Source organism: Panthera uncia (assembly GCF_023721935.1).
Source record: "Panthera uncia isolate 11264 chromosome E2 unlocalized genomic scaffold, Puncia_PCG_1.0 HiC_scaffold_19, whole genome shotgun sequence".
NCBI classification, from domain to species: Eukaryota; Metazoa; Chordata; class Mammalia; order Carnivora; family Felidae; genus Panthera; species Panthera uncia.
This window is the reverse complement of record NW_026057588.1, coordinates 10,769,656-10,787,850: the sequence shown is the minus strand read 5'-3', so window position 1 is coordinate 10,787,850 and position 18,195 is coordinate 10,769,656. Positions and strand designations below refer to the sequence as shown.

General features: G+C 52.7%; 1 protein-coding gene across 1 annotated transcript in view; it reads left to right on the top strand.

Annotated features, from left to right (window-relative positions):
* The first annotated feature begins 4,924 nt into the window (after positions 1-4,924).
* CLPTM1 (CLPTM1 regulator of GABA type A receptor forward trafficking) overlaps positions 4,925-18,195 on the top strand; it is a 31,929-nt gene continuing 18,658 nt past the window's right edge. Inside the window, exons 1-2 of the mRNA XM_049620844.1 lie at positions 4,925-5,033; positions 11,021-11,133. Of these exons, the coding sequence (XP_049476801.1) occupies positions 4,962-5,033; positions 11,021-11,133 (185 nt within the window). The 5' untranslated portion in view covers positions 4,925-4,961. The remainder of the gene's footprint in view (positions 5,034-11,020; positions 11,134-18,195) is intronic.

The following is an 18,195-nucleotide window of genomic DNA, read 5'->3' as shown; positions in this document are numbered from 1 at the left end:
CCCCCCCCCCCCAGGGGAACCAGGAGTCTGGGCCCCGAGCTCTGTCGGAACCCTGGATTCTGAGATCCCAGCCCTGTCCTACCTGGGGATCCAGGAGTTTGGGTTCCAGCCACCATCCCTCACAGGACACATGATTCTGGGCCCCAAGCCTCATCCTCCCTCAGACCTGGGGCCCAAGACCCGGGGCTCCTCCCTGCTCAGAGCCTCTGTCCTTTCTCCCCAGGGACATGTACAGCACAAGCACAGCAGCTGTGAGAATTTACACAGGGATTCTCACTGACCAGATACTTTCTATGCTGACGGGAGACCCATAGCAGCTGGGCCCCGACCGTGGGGGAGGGGAGAGCCCAGACCCCATGACTCCTCGGCTCCCGCGACCTACCCCTCACTTCTTAGCAGCTCGCGGCATCCTGTGCCCAATGCTAGCCTGACTTCTTATAAATAAATTAAAACAAACAAACAAACAAACATTTATTTTCTTCCATGTGGTTGCTTTTCGAAGACCTTAGAGGGCCAAGATAGCAGGACTGATTCAGTCCATCCAACACTTATCGAGTGCCCATTGGACGTATGTAGCCCTAACTCGATCATTGGGGATAAAGAGGTGAATAATAACATTGGATCGTCACAACAACAACATTAGAGACTGTCCTTCACCAAGGTCTGGCTTTCTCACATGTAAAACGACCATGAACATCGCTAACCTGCTGTGGCCTCTGGCAGTCTCTAGGCCCTGGGCTGATGTTTTATTTATTTATTTATTATTTATTTTTTAATGTGTGTTTATTTTTGAGAGAGACAGAGACAGAATGCAAGTGGGTTAGGGGCAGAGAGAGAGGGAGACCCAGAATCCAAAGCAGGCTCCAAGCCGTCAGCACAGAGCCCGATGCGGGGCTCGAACTCACAGAGCTGTGGGATCATGACCTGAGCCGGAGTCAGACGCTCAACCCACTGAGCCACCCAGGCGCCCCTGGGCTGATGTTTTAAGTGTGCATCACAGTGAGGTGTCCCATGGTCCTACGACAGGGGGAGACTGGTGCCCAGACGTCACTGCTGACCATAGGAAGTCAGCGCCCAGTTTGTCTGGGACCCAAGAGAATGGATCCGTAAAAGCCATGCCCTGTGACAATTCCTACACACTTGTCCCACAAGTATTTATTGAGACCCTGCTAGGCTCAGGAGACACTACAGGGGAAAGACAGAGAGTCCTGCCCTCTGTGGTCTTTCCAAAAGCTATTCATTGGGTCCTGGCCCAATTCCACTCAGCTTGAGTGATGATGGCTTTGTGGTATGTTTTGTTAGCTGCCCTCTCCTTATTAGCAATAAGCGATATCATTTCCTGAGCTCCCGCTCAGGGTCAGGAGCTCTATTCTGTCTTGAAGCCACAAACAGAGAGGCTGGTGGTGAGGAGTAGGGAGGAAGCAGAGGAGGAGGACGACGACCAAAGGAGATGACTTCAAGTAACATTATGTGCAACGAAGAAAAGAAGAAGTGAGGAGGTCCGGGCCTGGGAGCAGGCCCCTGGGGTAGGGGAGGGCATCCTGGCTGGGCTGGTCACGGGGGGATGCATCACAGTGCAGTGGTTTGGGGCTGTTGATGCCGGGAAGTGGGGGGCGGGGAGGAGGATGCTGGCTTGGCCCCCAGGTCCCCGCGGGGCAGTCAGTGGTTGGGAAATGGTATCTGGGCAGTGGGGGAATTGTAGGCAAAAAGCCCAGGGTGTACAAGAGCAGAGATAGTACAGTCAGAGAGGACAGCGCTGGGGCTCCTGGGCAGAAAGCTGGGGGTCTGGACTTCTGGGTCCTCAGGAACTAGAGGGTGGTCCGGGGCCCCCAAGTCTCAGGGGTGGGGCTGCTGGCCTCCGAGGATCCAGGGCCTCTGTTTCTCCTAATCTGCTTGGCATTAACCTCCAGCCAGTCTTTCAGTGCTCTTGGGGCAGTTTTCCCAGGTCCTGAGGATGGGCAGCTGTGAGTCTAGTAGAAAACAGGGGCCTTGGGGAGGGATTGTGGGAAATGCCCCCAAGTCCCCAGGGCCTGGGAAGAGCTGAGGCTGCCAAACCCAGGGGGTGATGGGGAGGGGGGACCCTAGAGGAACAATCCCTGCTCTGTCCACTTGTTTCCCACGGACTCAAGCCAAACCAAACGACTGCCCAGGCCAGTTCTGCTTCCAACCAATCCTGGTGCCCTTCCTAGATTCCTCCTTCCTTTCTCAGGCCTCCACCCCAGTCGCACTGCCCTAGGACCCCAGAATCCAGGCCCCTAGACTCCTCTTGCCTCCCAACGCAGGAGTCTGGGTCCCCAGACTTCTTCTCCCTGGGACTCAGGAGTCTGGACCTCCAGCCCGTTTTCCTCAGGACCCAAACGTTCAGGGCTCCAGCTCTCTTCTCCCTTAGAACCTGAAATCACGGCCTCTGGTTGGTGTTGGGCGCCCCCTAGTGGAGTGCAGAGTGGCCCTGGGCGGTGATTCAATTAGCAGTTAATAGAAATGGAAGAACTTTTCTGGTCATTCAACAGAAATGGGGGAGGGCTTTGCAGGGGTCCTAAGGTCACAGTCTAGCTCACTGACCCTCAAGCTCCGACAGATCGGGACTCTGCAGTTTTTTATTATTATTATTATTATTTTTAACGTTTATTTATTTTTGAGACAGAGAGAGACAGAGCATGAACGGGGGAGGGTCAGAGAGAGAGGGAGACACAGAATCGGAAACAGGCTCCAGGCTCTGAGCGGTCAGCGCAGAGCCTGACGCGGGGCTCGAACTCACGGACCATGAGATCGTGACCTGAGCCGAAGTCGGACGCTTAACCGACTGAGCCACCCAGGCGCCCCTGCAGTTTATGAGACAGGAGGGCCGACTGGAGCTTTTATATCTAGAGTTAAAAGCAAAGATGGGGTTACATGAAGCTAGAGAAGATTAAGTTTCAAAGCCCTTCACTTGCCTGGGCTTTCTGTGGTCCTCTATTACAGATTACACACGTAATTTTGCACTGTTATTTATTATTATTAATTAATTAATTTATGTTTTTAGTGTTTATTTATTTTTGGGAGCGAGAGCGAGCACAAGCAGGGAAGGGGCAGGGGGAGGGGTGGACAGAGGCTCCAGGCAGACTCTGTGCTGACAGCAGAGAGCCTGATGTAGGGCTCAAAGCCATGAACCGTCAGATCATGCCCTGAGCTGAAGTTGGATGCTCAACCGACTGAGCCACCCAGGCGCCCCTAATTTTGCACTTTTGAGAAAGAGGCCAGCAAATCTCAGTCTGCCTCATGTCTGGTGGACTTAGTGAGTATGTTCATTTCATCCCTAGACTGCGCCTACAATTTTAGAGAATCGTTCTCACTACCTTTATTATATGGGAAGAGAAGTGGACTGGGCAAGATGTTCTCTAAGGTTCCTTCTTGCCTTTGTGTTGGCTCTCAGATGTGTGTCATCTACCTGCTGCACGAAGACTTTCATCCTTTCACTTAGCAACCATCCCCTGGGGCAGTGCTGGAGGCAGAGCAGTGACCGTGAATGCCCTGGGCTTCCCCGCCCACTCCCACGGCAAGACATACCACACCACCACACCCATCCCTGACAGCGGTAACACAAAATGGGGGGGGGGGGGGGAGCTGGGGAGTCCTGAGATCTGGAAAGACTAGGAGACTGTGCCGGCACGGCCTGGGGGCCAGGGAGGGTTTCCAGGAGGAGGTGATATTACTACTGAGCTGGGACTAAGAGGAAAGTGAAGGAAGTAAACAATAAAATGAGAAATAAATTATTTGGAGAATCCCAATGCAAAGCCTACTCTCCCTTCCGGGTAATATGTAAGGTTCATAATAACAGTGCACAATATTGATCACTTGCTAAGAGCAGGTGTGTATGTGTGGGGGGGGGGGGGGGGGGGGGGGAGGTGCTTTACATTGGTGATCTCACTAGGTCTTTCCAAAAACCCGGAGAGGCAAAAGCGGGAGGGAAATGCTTAGTTTATAAAAGAAACCGAGGCCCAAAGAGATAATGTCACTTGTCTGGGATCGTATAGAAGGTCAGTAGCACAACCAGGGTTTAAACACCTCCACTCCATTCATACATAAGGCTTAACAGCCGCTGACAGACTTCTGTCCTTTCCCGTCCTCCATACCATCCTCCCCAGACCAGGGGTCACTCAACCCGTGTCCAGGCTTGGAACTGTACAAACACACATAGCTAAGAAAAAGAATGAAGTTCTAAGAGCCCTTGAAGCCGAGTCCAGAGTTGCGAAATTGCTAGAAAGCAAAGACCACTCCGGAAACGCGCGTGCGGGCTAAACTCGGTGGCCCGAAGGGTTGGAAAGGGAACGACAGGGTCCGATTTGAAGGTGTGGTGGCCGTGAGAACCCTGAAATAATAACTTTGAATGCACAGAAAAATTATAACCTAAGGGGACTTGGAGGAAATGGTTCCTTTAGGAAGAGGGGTCTGAAGGCGATGACATTGGCCTAAGGCCCGCCCTCTGAGTCTCGGTACCGCGGCCAGGGAGGTTCCTTGAACACACGAAAGGCGTGTATTGAGCAGAACATTTTGAGGAGTTACGGTGGCCGGGAAAGCTCAAGAAACACGAAAACGGGAACGACTCGAAGAATCGGCCGAGCGAGGAAGGCAGGATGGCCTGCAAGGCTTCACATAAATGGAAGAAGCAGATTAACTCGAGGAAGCAAAGGGAATGGAGCCCGTGGGACGCTGATGCGCTGGCCGAGAAAGTCCGGGCGTTCCATGCAGGGTGACGGTCTACTAGGTGAAAACAAATGTACGGCAGGGTGGTGGTTGGGGTACGGTGGCCGGGCTGGTTCTTTCTTAGCCGGAAGCGGCTCTTCTGAGAGGCGTGGCTTGAGCTGTCTTGCCGGATACGGTAGCTGGAGGGCCCGGCGAAGTGTGAAATCTCGCGCGATCGCGCTGGCGCCGTCGGGGACGGGGCGGGGCTGGCGGCGGGGGCGGGGACCCGGAGCGGGAAGATGGCGGCGGCGCAGGAGGCGGACGGAGCCGGCAGCGCCGTGGTTGCGGCCGGGGGAGGCGGCTCCGGTCAGGTACGGAGGCCGAGAGGGGCCTGAGGGGTTCTTCCCCACCCGGGGGGCCTCCCACGGGGCGTGTCTTGCCCCTTTTCGCGGAATCCCGTGCACTGGGGGCTCCTTGCCCAGAGGGACCTTGAGTACCGGGCCCAGGCGGGCCGGGCAGTCCTGGAGGCCGGACGGTGCGGGGAGCGGGGCCCTGTTGCACGCCGGGTCCCCTGCACGCTCGCGCTGGGCGGCCACCAGGCTCATGGCTCGAGCCGGGAGACAGTGGCGCGGAGGGGCGCAGACTTCTACCCAGGCGCCCTGGTTCTCGACTCTGCGATTCAGGCTCTAAGACCGTTCTTGAAGTGGACTGGCGTTCAGAGTCTCTCTCGCAGTGCCTGAGATGTGGGCAATCATTGATTGATTGGGAGTTTTCTAGCTCTGGGGAAGTCAGGTAGTCATCGTGGGTAAGGGCACGGGCGGTGGAGACCGACAGACCCACTTTACAGACGGGAATCCAAGGAAGAGCGAGACTAAGGCTCTTGTAGAAGGTCACCCAGGTTGGGTTTGGGATCCATTCCGTGTAGCAGTCCAGACATTGCTGACCCAGGGTGGTCAGGACTGGGAAGGGTGTTTATGCTTTGAGCATAAACTAATCCAAGGGGGTGGGTGGTGTTAGCCCAGGTGGTGGTGACTTCTGACCCATTACTGTTTCAACTAAACTGGAGCTGCAGAACATACTTGTTCAGGCAGCCACCCTTCAGGCATTTAGGGAATGGATGGAGTGACAGCAAGGTGCTGTCGACCCACCCACTGGGATGTCACTGACATGTGGGAGGCAGCACCGGGGAGAGGAGGTGCAGGTTGAGAGGGAAGAATGAAGTTGACTTTCTATGTGACCTTGGACAAGTTCCTTGCCTTCTTTGGGCCTTTATTTCTCCAGTGATAAGTGCAGGGGTTGCACAGGATGGCCGGCCATGTGATGGGTCACAAAGATGGTTCCAGCCATGCCCCTGCCATCAGTGGAGTGGGAGAGAAGATTGACATGTAAAGAATTATAGTCCTGAATGACTAGGGTGGTGACAAAAGTCTGTGCCAGGGACTGAGGGAGCCCAGAGGAAGAGCAAATAATATCACCTGGGGAGGCCACCCAGATGAGATTTGGTGACTGAGCCCCACATACCTGGCTTAGCATCTGCAACCAGGGCCTGGCCTGGGGGCGGCCTCAGAAAATATTTGTTGAGTTAACTCTAGAACGAAGACAGAGTCCCTGTCCTCAGGGACTTCCCAGTCTTGCTGAAAGATCTTTTCCCCCTCTGAGTTTCTGCTGGTTACTGGATCGGGGGTGGTCAGAGAGACCAGGGCTCAGGTTCCCTTGATTGCCAGGCTTCCAGGGACCCCCTGATTTTTCTTTTGTCTCACCTCTGCTTAAAACCTTTCAAGACTTCTTCCTTTGCCTTCAAGGTAAAGTGCAAATTCTTTAGTAGATCACGGCCTTGCGTGGTCTGAATTTTCTTCAGGCTAGATAGATTAGTATTTCCCAGCCTCAGCACTATTGACATTTTGGGTCGGTTAATTCTGTGCTGTGAGGGGCTGTCCCGCACATTGTGGGGTGTTCAGGAGCATCTCCGGCCTCTACACACTAGATGTCAGTAACACACGTACCTCTCCCCAGTCGTGGCCGTCAAAAATGTCCCAGATGTTGCTAAGTATCCCCACCCGGGGGGCAAAATCACCCCTGCTTGAGAACCACTGAGTGAATGGAGCATCAGCCACTGTAAAGGTCTTTTATTTCCAGGAGTGTGCCTTGTTCTTTCCTTGTGGCCTTCTCACGTACTTCTCCCCTCTTTACCAGATCGATCCCTACTAGTTCTGTACATCACAGATGTTCCCTCCCCTAGGAAGCCCTCTCTGACTCTCTCAGACTGGGTCAGGGCTCCCACAGCCCCCTGGGCTCGCCTGTCCCAGCCCTGCCCACTCTAGGTTGTACTGTCTGCCTGTCTCTTCCCCTGGACTGGGAGGCCTTGGAGGGCAGAACCAGGACTGTTTGGGTCAACACTATATCCCCTGCACCGCCCAGCTTGGGACCCGGCACAGAGCAGGTGCTCAGTGTTTGTGGAATGAACAGGTCTTGAGTCAGAGGCTGGGCCGAGATGGAGTTCCCACGGTGGACCAAGGCAGTTGGTGAAGATGTGCTTGAAAGCCGGTCTTCATACTCCAGCCCAGGCTGATGGTCTCAGCTGCTTCTGGGCCCCTAAGCCAGTGTTTCTGGGGATTGTGTGAGATTGGATGTGTGGGTCCCAGAGGAGGAACTGTGTCTTAGTCACTACTGTGTGCAAGGACATCACACCCTCCCCAGCCTGTGGGGCCTAGCACTGAGGGGGCGGACCCTTGGCCGTGTCATGCTCCTGCCAGCCAGAGGCCCAAACACGGCTCAGAGCCCTGCCCTTCATTCCTTCAGCTAATGTATACTGAGTCCCCACTACTTGCCAGGCTCCAGGCTCATGCTGGGGATACAGCTGTGAACAGAACAGAGTCCCTGCCCTTTTGGAGCTCATGTTCTGTCTAAGGGTCCGGGGGGTGGGGGTGAAAGAATGGACAGGAGTACAATGAATATAGCAGGTCAGGTGGTGATAAGTCCCATGGACAGGGTAAAGCTGGAGAAGGAGATAAGAAGTGAGGGGTGAGTAAGAGGGTTGCAATTTATTTATTTTAATAATTTTTTTTTTAACATTTATTTATTTTTGAGACAGAGAGACAGAGCATGAGCAGGGGAGGGGCAGAGAGAGACACAGAATCTGAAACGGGCTCCAGGCTCTGAGCTGTCAGCACAGAGCCCGACGCGGGGCTCGAACTCACGAACCGTGAGATCATGACCTGAGTCAAAGTCAGATGCTTAACCGACTGAGCCATCCAGGCGCCCCTGAGGGTTGCAATTTAAACAAGGTAGTCTGGGAAGGCCTCTCTGAGGAGGTGACATTTGAACAAAGACTTGAAGAAGACGAGGGAGGGAGGCATGCAGATACAGGGTCAGCAGGAAGCCTCTTGGGTAAAGGGAACTGCCAGTGCAAAGGCCCTGAGGTGGGAGGTGCCTGGTCCTACTAAGGAACAGCGAGGAGGCCTTGTGGCTGGACCCAATGAATAAGAGTAGAGAGGCATGGAAGGGGCCAGATCAGGCCAGGGCTTAGGGATCAACATGAAGACTTCGCCTTTACTCCCAGGGAAGTGGGAGCCACAGGGAAGTTGCCTTTCTTTTGAGCTACAACAGATACAACAACATTCACCTGTTGTCAGTATGGAGTTCAGTGGCTTTTAGTCCAGTTTGGCAATTGTGCGGCACCCCCATCGCCACCGTCCTGTCTGCATCCAGTCAGAACATTCCGGTTTCCTCTTGCAGCCACTCTCTGCCCCCAGTTGGGCTCCTTTTTATTGCTGAGTAGCATTCCATTGTGTGTATGGATACACCAGGTTCATTCATCAAGGTGGAGGGGCCTTTGGGTTGTTTTTGGCTGTTACAAATAACGCCCCTGTGAACATTTGCACATAAGCTTTCCCGTATGTGTGTGTGTGTGTGTGTGTGTGTGTGTGTGTGTGTGTGTTCTCCTTTCTCTTGGGTAGAGACCGAGAAGTGGGGTTTGTATGGCAGGTGCACATTTCACTTATTAATGCTCTGCTGCATCTTTCAAAGCCGCAACCCCATCTCCCCACCGGCCCAGTTTCCTCCACACCCTCGTCAACACTTGTGATTGTCCGTCCTTTTGACTGTGGCCAGCATAGTGAAGTGGCATCTCACTGCACTTCTCTGCCTTTCTGTGGGAGGGTTTCCAGCCAGCTTGTCCACCCGTGCGGGTAAGAGAACAGACCTGGGAGTCAGCCAGACATGGGTTCAAATCCTGGCCTGGCCCTCACCTTCTGTCTCTTGACCCTGAGAATCAGCGCACAGCTGCTGGAAGCACTTACTTGGCCCCCAGCGCTCCCGGGAGCAAGGCCGAGCCTGAATAAGGGGACCCCGTGCCTGTCTCTGACCTTGCCTGCCCCCAGCCAACCCCTTCCGTGAAGCTGTCCTCCCAGCATGCCCTTCACCCAAATGTCAACAACAGCTCCTCAGGCAGGCTCCTGACCACCTAATCCAGAGTGGGTCCCCTTCCCCACCCCAGTAGGCATCATGTGTCCCTGCTTGTTTCCTCCAGAGCACTTTTGTTTCCTGTTTACCAGCTTGAACGGTCCTGTTGGCTGTTCCGTGGGTGTGTTTTGTTCTAGACCCTGAGCTCCGTGAGGGCAGGGCCCAGAGCTGCGTGGCCACTGCCTAGTACTGAGCCTGGTGCACAGTAGATGCTCAGGAAGTCCATTTTTCACACATGAAGGAAATCTTTTCTGTCTGAAACATACCAGTATTTTCACAACCTGGCCTCTGGGTCAGAGAGGGGAAGTGACGTGCCCAAGATCTCACAGTCAGGAACTGTGGGGCCCTAGAGCCCCTACCTGGTACCACGGTACTGTCCTGCATGTTGGTAGATACAGGGAGGAACTCCTGCCGAAGGGGACAGGGGGTGATGAATGACAGAGAGGGGTGGGCTCGGGGCTGTGGTGGGGGGAGGCCTGGGTGATGCGGGCAAGCCCTTCAGGGAACACATGTTGATTCCACAGGTGTTTGTTGAGCCCCTGCTCTGTGCTGGGCAGTGCTCCTGCCTCACGGTGACCATGACAGTCCTGGTCCTGCCTCTTGAAGGCTGAGCGGTGAGGGGACAGAGCTGGGAGGAGGAAGAGGACAGGATCCGGGAGCCAGCAGGTGCAAGGAGAGGGGTGGGAAGACATCCCCGCCTTGGGCCCTTCCTGACATGACATTCTCTGCTTCTGAGCTTCTGTTTCTGAGTGAAGGTTGCTCTAGGAAGCCCTGCCTGACACCCCCTTGTCACCCTGCTGCCCTTTTCCTTCCTGAGCCACCCAGACTAGTGGATTCGCCTGCCCGAGCCTCCATCTGCCCGGCTGCTGAATGGAAACATTCCTAGTCGTGGCCTCATGGGGTAGTGTGTACCAGTGGCTCACAGTGGCGTGGCTCACACTCTGGCTGTGTTTCTCTGTGTCTGTCTCCTGCTGGATAAGGAGCCCCTGGAGGGACAAGGCCCCGCACAGGGCCGGCCACCGAGGAGGCCTTCGGAACTGTTTGCCCAGGGTAGACCCTTTTAGATAAACCCAAGCCTTATGGGATCTAGCACTTGTCACCATGCTGCATTGTCCCCCCAGCCTGCATTGTCCCTTGCATCCTGGGCTCTGGCTTCAGGGAGCAGTGGACAGTCCTCAGAGTCAGATAGTATCTCTCCCCTTCATTTCTGTACCGGCTGCTTCCCTCACTGTCTCCTCTGCATTATCTCTTTGTTATGTTTTAAGTCTTAGCTCCAGTGTTCCTTCTTCCAGGAAGCCCTCCCTGACCTCTAGGCTGGACCAGATGCCCCCTCTATCATCCTACATCCCAGCCCTGTCTGCTCTGGATCATCCCTATCTGGGGACTCTTTAGCTCCCCCCACTGGACTGTGATTCCCCAGGAGGGCAGTACAGGGCTGTCTCCGTCACCTCGGTGTCACCAGCACGGAGTAGGTTTCGGGGAAGCGTTTTTGTCTTGAAGGAGCAAGATATACCACCCTTCCTGGGTGACTGTATTCATCCGTTCTCCAGTTCTTTAAATGTTTTTTTCTTAATGTTTATTTATTTTTGAGAGAGAGAGAGAGAGAGACAGAGAGCGAGAAAAGGGAGAGAGAAAGAGGGAGGCGCGGGATCCGAAGCAGGCTCCAGGCTCCGAGCTGTCAGCACAGAGCCAGATGCGGGGGCTCAAACTCACAAACCGTGAGATCATGGCCTGAGCCGAAGTCGGACGCTCAACCGACTGAGCCCCCCGGGCGCCCCGAAATGTTCTCCAGTTTTTGATCAGGCACCACTCTGTGCTCAGCCCTGTGCCGGGCCTTGGCACGCAGGGGTGCCTCAGGCGACACCCTCCCTCCTCACCTGGTCTCCGTTTCCTGCAGGTGGCCAGCAACGGCAGCATCGGGAGGGACCCGCGGGCGGAGACCCAGCCCCGGAACCCAGCACCCCAGCCAGCGCCCAATGCCTGGCAGGTCATCAAAGGGGTGCTGTTCAGGTGAGCAGGTGGGGCTGCTTCTGGTCATCGAAAAAAGTTCACGTAAAACATAAGAAAGGAAAAAGCCACCGGGCATAACCATCGGTGGTGACTAGGGTTTTCTTTTACTGTGGTAAAATATGCTGTTGTTGTTATAAGTAGTCTCCATACCCCATGTGGGGCTCGAACTTACAACCCCGAGATCAAGAGCCACATGTTCTCCTGACTGAGCCCACCAGGCACGCCTATATGTCTTTTTTGAGATTTTATTTTATTTGCTTTAAATGTTTATTTATTTTTGGGAGAGAGAGAGAGAGAGAGCAGGGGAGGGGCAGAGAGAGAGGGAGGCAGACAATGCCAAGCACGGTCCGTGCTGTCAGCGCAGAGCCCGGTGCAGGGCTCGAACCCACGATCCGTGAGATCATGACCTGAGCCGAAATCAAGAGTTGGCCACTCAACCAACTGAGCCACCCCACGCCCCTTTTAAGATTTTTTTTTTTTTTTTAATTATTCTTTTAAATGTTTTATTTATTTTTGAGAGAGACAGAGACAGAATGCGAGTAGGTTACGGGCAGAGAGAGAGGGAGACACAGAATCCGAAACGGGCTCTAGGCTGCGAGCTATTAGCACAGAGCCCGACGCAGGGCTCGCACTCACGAGCTGTGAGATCATGACCTGAGCCAAAGTCGGACGCCTAACCGACTGAGCCACCCAGGCGCCCCTAAGATTTTATTTGTAAAGATATATATTTTTTTAAACGTTTATTTATTTTTGATAGAGCACAAGTGGGAGAGGAGCAGAGAGAGAAGGAGACACAGAATCCAAAGCAGGCTCCAGGCTCCAAGCTGTCAGCACAGAGCCCGACACGGGGCTCGAACCCACAAGCTACGAGATCATGACCTGAGCCGAAGTCGGACTCTTAACCGACTGAGCCACCCAGGCGCCCCAAGATTTTATTTTTAAATAATCACTAGACCCAGCGCAGGGCTTGAACTCACAATTCTGAGATCAAGAGTTGCACACTCCACCAACTGAGCCAGCCAGGCTGGCTAAATATACTATGTTAAATTGCTAGGGCTGCTGTAACAGATAGCTCAGACTGGGGGCTGTAAACAACAGAAATGTATTTTCTCACAGTTCTGGAGGCTACAGGTCTGAGATCAAGGTGTCACCATGATAGAGGTTTCTTCCAAGGTCTTTCCCTGGCTTGTAGATGGCCATGTTCTGTGTGCCTACAGGGTCTTTGCACTGTGTGTGTCTGTGTCCTAATCCCCTCTTCTTATAAGGACACTGGTCATATCGGATTGGGGTCTGCCCAGTGGCATCACTTAGCTTCAGCCACCTCTTTAAAGGCTGGATCTCCCAATACACTCACTGGGGGTGACTGTACTCGGGGTTAGAACTTCAACTTATGAATTTTAGGGTGGGGGGGCGTAGTTTAGCCACAACATGTACATTACTACATAAAATATGCCAGTGCACAGTTGTAACAGTCACTCCCATGCATGTCCAGAACTTCATCTCCCCAGAGAGAAACTCTGTATCCATCAAGCACTAACAACCCCAGTCAGCACAAACCCCCGCTGTAACAACCCCTGGCGCCCATCATTGTATACGTTCCATCTCTCTGAACTCGACTGTTACACTTACCACGTTTAAGTGGAGTCATACAGGCTGTCCTTTTGTGCCTGGCTGGTGGTGGTCTTTTTATGTGTGCCTTCATGTGGCCGATTCCTGGGTAGTGGGAGCACAGGGCTTGCCTTCTGGAAACCTGGCCTGTGACCAAGGCCCTGGAGAGAAGCTGAGTGGGGTCAGGGAGATCTGTCTGAGGCTGAGTTCTATGACTGCCCACCTAGACCTGGTGACAGTCTCCCTTCTCTGATCTGGGCCCTTTTTGCCCATTTGCAAAACAGACATTTCTTTTTCTTTCCAGAGAGGTATTTCAGCAAAATGTTCAAGAGACAGGCCATGCATTTAGGCAGGCACTTTCTCTCCTTATCAACTATAAGAAATTCCGTGGCAAAGTTGTTTATTTAATTTGTTATTAGGTTTAAAAAAAATTTTTTTTAATGTTTCTATTTATTTTTGAGAGAGAGAGAGAGAGACAGAGTGTGAGTGGGGGAGGGGCAGAGAGAGAGAGAGAGAGAGAGACAGAGAGAGAGACAGAATTTGAAGCAGGCTCCAGGCTCTGAGCTGTCAGCACAGAGCCTGATGCGGGGCTCGAACTCACGAACCGTGAGATCATGACCCACGCCGAAGTCAGATGCTCAACCAACTGAGCCACCCAGGAGCCCCTAATGTTTATTTATTTTTGAGAGAGAGAGAGAGGGAGAGAGAGAGAGAGCAAGCATGGGGGAGGGGCAAAGAGAGAGGGAGGCACAGAATCCAAAGCAGGCTCCAGGCTCTGAGCTGTCGGCACAGAGCCCCACGTGGGGCTCAAACTCGTGAACCGCGAGATCACGACCTGAGCCGAAGTTGGACGCTCAACCGACTGAGCCACCGAGGTGCCCCTGTTAATAAGGTTTTATTTAAATTTGGGTATAGGTAACATACATGTAATATTGTCTTTGGGTGTACGATACAGTGATTCCAGACTTAATACATCCGCCGCAGCTCATCGCATCAAATGCACTCCTTAATCCTCATCACCTGTTTCCCCCTTCCCCCACCCACTTCCCCATCAGTTTGTTCTCTAGAGTTAAGACTCTCTTTCTTGGTTTATCTCTCTGTCTCTTTTTTTTTTCCTTCTTACTCATTTGTTTTGTTTATTTTTTTATCATTTATTTATTTTTGAGACAGAGAGACACAGCATGAACGGGGGAGGATCAGAGAGAGAGGGAGACATAGAATCTGAAGCAGGCTCCAGGCTCTGGGCTGTCAGCACAGAGCCCGACATGGGGCTCGAACTCACGGACTGTGAGATCATGACTTGAGCCAAAGTCGGACGCTTAACCGACTGAGCCACCCAGGCGTCCCTTATTTTGTTTCTTAAATTCTACATATGAGTGAAATCTTATGGTATTTGCCCTTCTCTGACTTACTTTGCTTAGTATGATAACCTATAGCTCCATGTCACTGCAAACGGCAAGATTTTGTTCTTTTTTATGTCTGGATAAGAATCTGTTTACGTGTGTGTGTGTGTGTGTGTGTGTGTGTGTGTGTGTATCTCATCTTTATCCACTTACCTGTTAATGGACACGTGGGCTGCTTCCCTAATTTGGCTAGTATAAACAATGCTGCTATGACATCGGGGTGCATGTATCCCCTTGAATTAACGTATTTGTATCTTGGGGGTATATACTCACTAGTGCAGTTTCTGGATCGTCGGGCAGTTCGTACTGTTTTCCACAGTGGCTGCACCAGTTTGCATTCTCACCAGCAGCGCGCGAGGGTTCCTTTCGCCACATCCTTGCGTAGCAGAGTTGTTTAAAACAGTCCTCCCCTTGGCCAGTACGTCCTTATGGGGCTGTGGCCTGCCGCAAGGGAGCCTGGGAAATGTGATCTTTCTTCTGGGAAACCGAGCGCCCCGTAGAAAGCTGGGGGTTCTGTTCCTGGGGGGCGAAGGTGGTGGGGGTGGGTCAGCTGCTTGTCTCCTCCATGCCGTCGTCCTCGTTTTCCCCTCGAAACTCATTAGTAATACACGCTTCCTGTAGAAAGCAAATTCAAACGGTACAGATGCACAGAGAGAGGGAAGTCACACAGAAGTGTGTTAGGATTGGTGGCCGTCCTATAAACGCACACCCGCGGTTTGCCTGAGGTGACGCTATGTGAAGATGCTCATAGACAGTTGTTCAAAATAGAGGAAAATGGGGAACGGCCCGCATGTCCAAACCAGAGGCTCGGCTGCTGAAACGTGGAGGGGGGCAGGTGCCCTCCGACACCTCGGGCCCCCCGCCTCCCTGCCGTGTGCCTTCGCTGGCCGAAATACCCTCTCGTGCCTGAGTTTCCGTCTCAGAGCAGGGAATCCTGACAGTTCGCAGGTCATGACGGGGTGCCAGGAGGTCTCTGTCAACTGGAGACAGCGGGAGCTAGCACCCGCTCAGAATTGGCCAGGGTTGCTTTTGTTTCTGAGGGTTAAAAAACTGAGCTAATATAAAGAGAAGCAGCTTAAAAAACAAAAAAAAAAAGCAGCCCACAATCCCAGACAGTCACCAGTCACATTTGGGTGTGGGACAGGCCTGCCTGCCTAGTGTCTTCCAAGGATGTCACCCAGGATGCGGGGAGGCTCTGCAGGAAGGAAATTCCCCACTGTTCCGCCCAGACACTTGGGCGCCATCCCTGACATGCACCCAAGCTTCTTCCACTGCGGCCTCTGTTCCCTCCATTCCTTCTCTGTTCCACTCTTCCCCACCGGGTCCAGTTAGAACCTAGAATTTTCTTCCGTATCCTCTTCCTTATTGCGTGCTCCAAGCAGCTGTGAATAAAGATTATTTTTATCTTTCCCTTCACTTTTACATAAGAGTAGCCTATTTTCCCCAGTTCGGCACCTTGATTTTTTTCATTAACAACATATCTTAGAATCTTCCCACATCAGTGCATACGGCCGCTTCCCCTTCAGATACACATTTTTTAATATGGTCATAGCTTAGGCTCATTTCCTTCCTTAGAACCAGGCAGCACCAAACGTTAGCCGGGGTGGGTGCCTGGAGACCATGTCGCCTGGAATTCTTTTTTTTTTTTTTAATGTTTATTTATTTTTGAGAGAGAGAGAGAGAAACAGAAAGCAAGCAGGAGAGGGGCAGAGAGAGAGAGGGAGACACAGAATCCCAAGCAGGTCCCAGGCTCCGAGCTGTCAGCACAGGGCCCAATGTGGGGCTTGAACTCCTGAACGGTGAGATCATGACCTGAGCCGAAGTCAGACGCTTGACCAACTGAGCCACCCAGGTGCCCCTCAACTGGAATTCTTTGTAAAAAAAATTTTTTTAACGTTTATTTATTTTTGAGACACAGAGAGACAGAGCATGAACAGGGGAGGGGTAGAGAGAGAGGGAGACACAGAATCCGAAACAGGCTCCAGGCTCTGAGCCGTCAGCACAGAGCCCCACGCGGGGCTCGAACTCACGGACCGCGAGATCGTGACCTGAGCTGAAGTCGGCCGCTTAACCGACTGCGCCACCCAGGTGCCCCTTAACTGGAATTCTTAAGGTGGGGTCCAGGGTTTGTGTTCAGGGGCCTGTGAATTCTTCAAAACTTCAAGCAGATGGCATAAGAATGGACTTTTTTGGGGAGAGTGGAGTCCAGTTTTCGGCGCGTCCCCACGATGCCAGTGGTTACCTGGAGTGGGGGATGGGATGTGATGGGCACTGTGTGGATAGATGGATGGGGTGGAGAGTTTTCATTATTTGACTTTTCATGTACTTAACACCCTTATGAACCCGTGAATGCAGGGTACGGACGTGGGGTGGGAGAGAAGATTTACTGTCTCTTTTATTTGCTTACTCCGGTAGGCTGAAAAGCATCAGGTGAACGCCAGTCCCCTCCAGGCCTGTTGTTGTAGGGTAGGACTTCCTGGCCTGGGATGTGTGGATGGAGGGGTGTGTCCACGAGCCGTCTGAGAGGACCCACAAAACTGTGGGTGTACAGGTACACACGGGTGCTGTTCAGGAGACGAGGGATCTGGACTTCTCCAAAAACGTCTGGTCCAGTCTACCTCCTTTTACACATGGGGCTTCCTCCAGGAGCCCGGAGGAGGGGTGGGACTCCTGAGGCCACACTAAGCCGGGGCAGAGCTGCTGGTGGGCATCCCTGCTCCCACACACTCCCTCGGCATCATTAACCAGGACGGGATCCTCTCTTGGAGGCGGAGGGTTCCCCAGAGATCGCCAGCTCCAGACCTTCCTCAGCCGGGTGCGTCAGAGACTTCTTGCGGAGGCAACAGATGGCTCAGCTGGGCCATCGCCCCTGAGACCCCAGACCCCAGGGCTCCGTAGCTGCTACAGGCAAAGACAAGCCTCTCTGCCCAATCATGCCCTTCCGTGTGGTTTGGGGCCCACCCGCGCTAAGATTCCCTGGTGGTAGTTTTCCATTCCAAAGAATTTTGTCTGCCTTTTTCCTATGATGAAACTAATAACATCTAACACTTTTAAAGTACTTACTGGCTGTGTATCAGGCTTCGTTCTCGGTGACGTATACATATCATGGGTGTGCATGCATACGTACTTATAGACGGATACGGGTACAGAGTTATGTTCATGCATTTAATGCTTATAAACAACCCTACAGGGTAGGTAGTGTTATTATCCCCATTTTCACTGTTGAGGAGACAGAGGCCTGGAGAGGTTAAGTCTTGCCTGAGGTCACACAGTTGGTAAGAGGCAGAGCTGGGCTTCAGGTCCGGGTATTGCAAACTAGAGGCTGAGCCCTTAACCTCTGCTATATTGCTTTTCATACCGGTAATTAATAAGTTCCTGTCTCATTTAATAATTACACAGCAGCAGGTGTCTGAGAGACCTGAATTAACACAAGTTTTTTTAGAAGTTGTTTATTTCTCTCTCATGTGCTATTCCAGACATAGGAAAACCAGGATTCTGTCATCTTCTGCAACCCAGATTCCCACCTGCCTTTTTTCTACCGTCAATAGGTTTTGCCCCTCGTCTGCATGGCCCAGGGTGGCTGCTGAAGATCCAGCCATCACATTCACATTCTAGGAGGGAAGCAGAAATCAAGGAGGCCTATTCTTTCTCTTTAAGGACACTCCTCCAAAGCCCAGCACAATACACGGTGTTTACATTTTATTGGCCAGGACTTCACCTTTTCTCCATTTCTAGCTGTTAGCGAGGCTGGAATTGTAGTCTTTATTTAGGAGTTCTCTTTTTGAGACAAAAGGGGAAGACAGATATTGGGAAACATTTAGCAATCTGCTACAATTTTGTTTGGGGCTTTTCTTTTGTTCATTAAAAGACAAAAAAAAGGCGCGCCTGGGTGGCTCAGTCGGGTAAGCGTTTGACTTCAGCTCAGGTCATGATCTCACGGTTCATGGGTTTGAGCCCCGCTTTGGCCTCTGTGCTGACAGGGCGGAGCCTGGAGCCTGCTTTGGATTCTGTGTCTCCCTCTCTCTCTGCCCCTCCCCTGCTCATGCTGTCT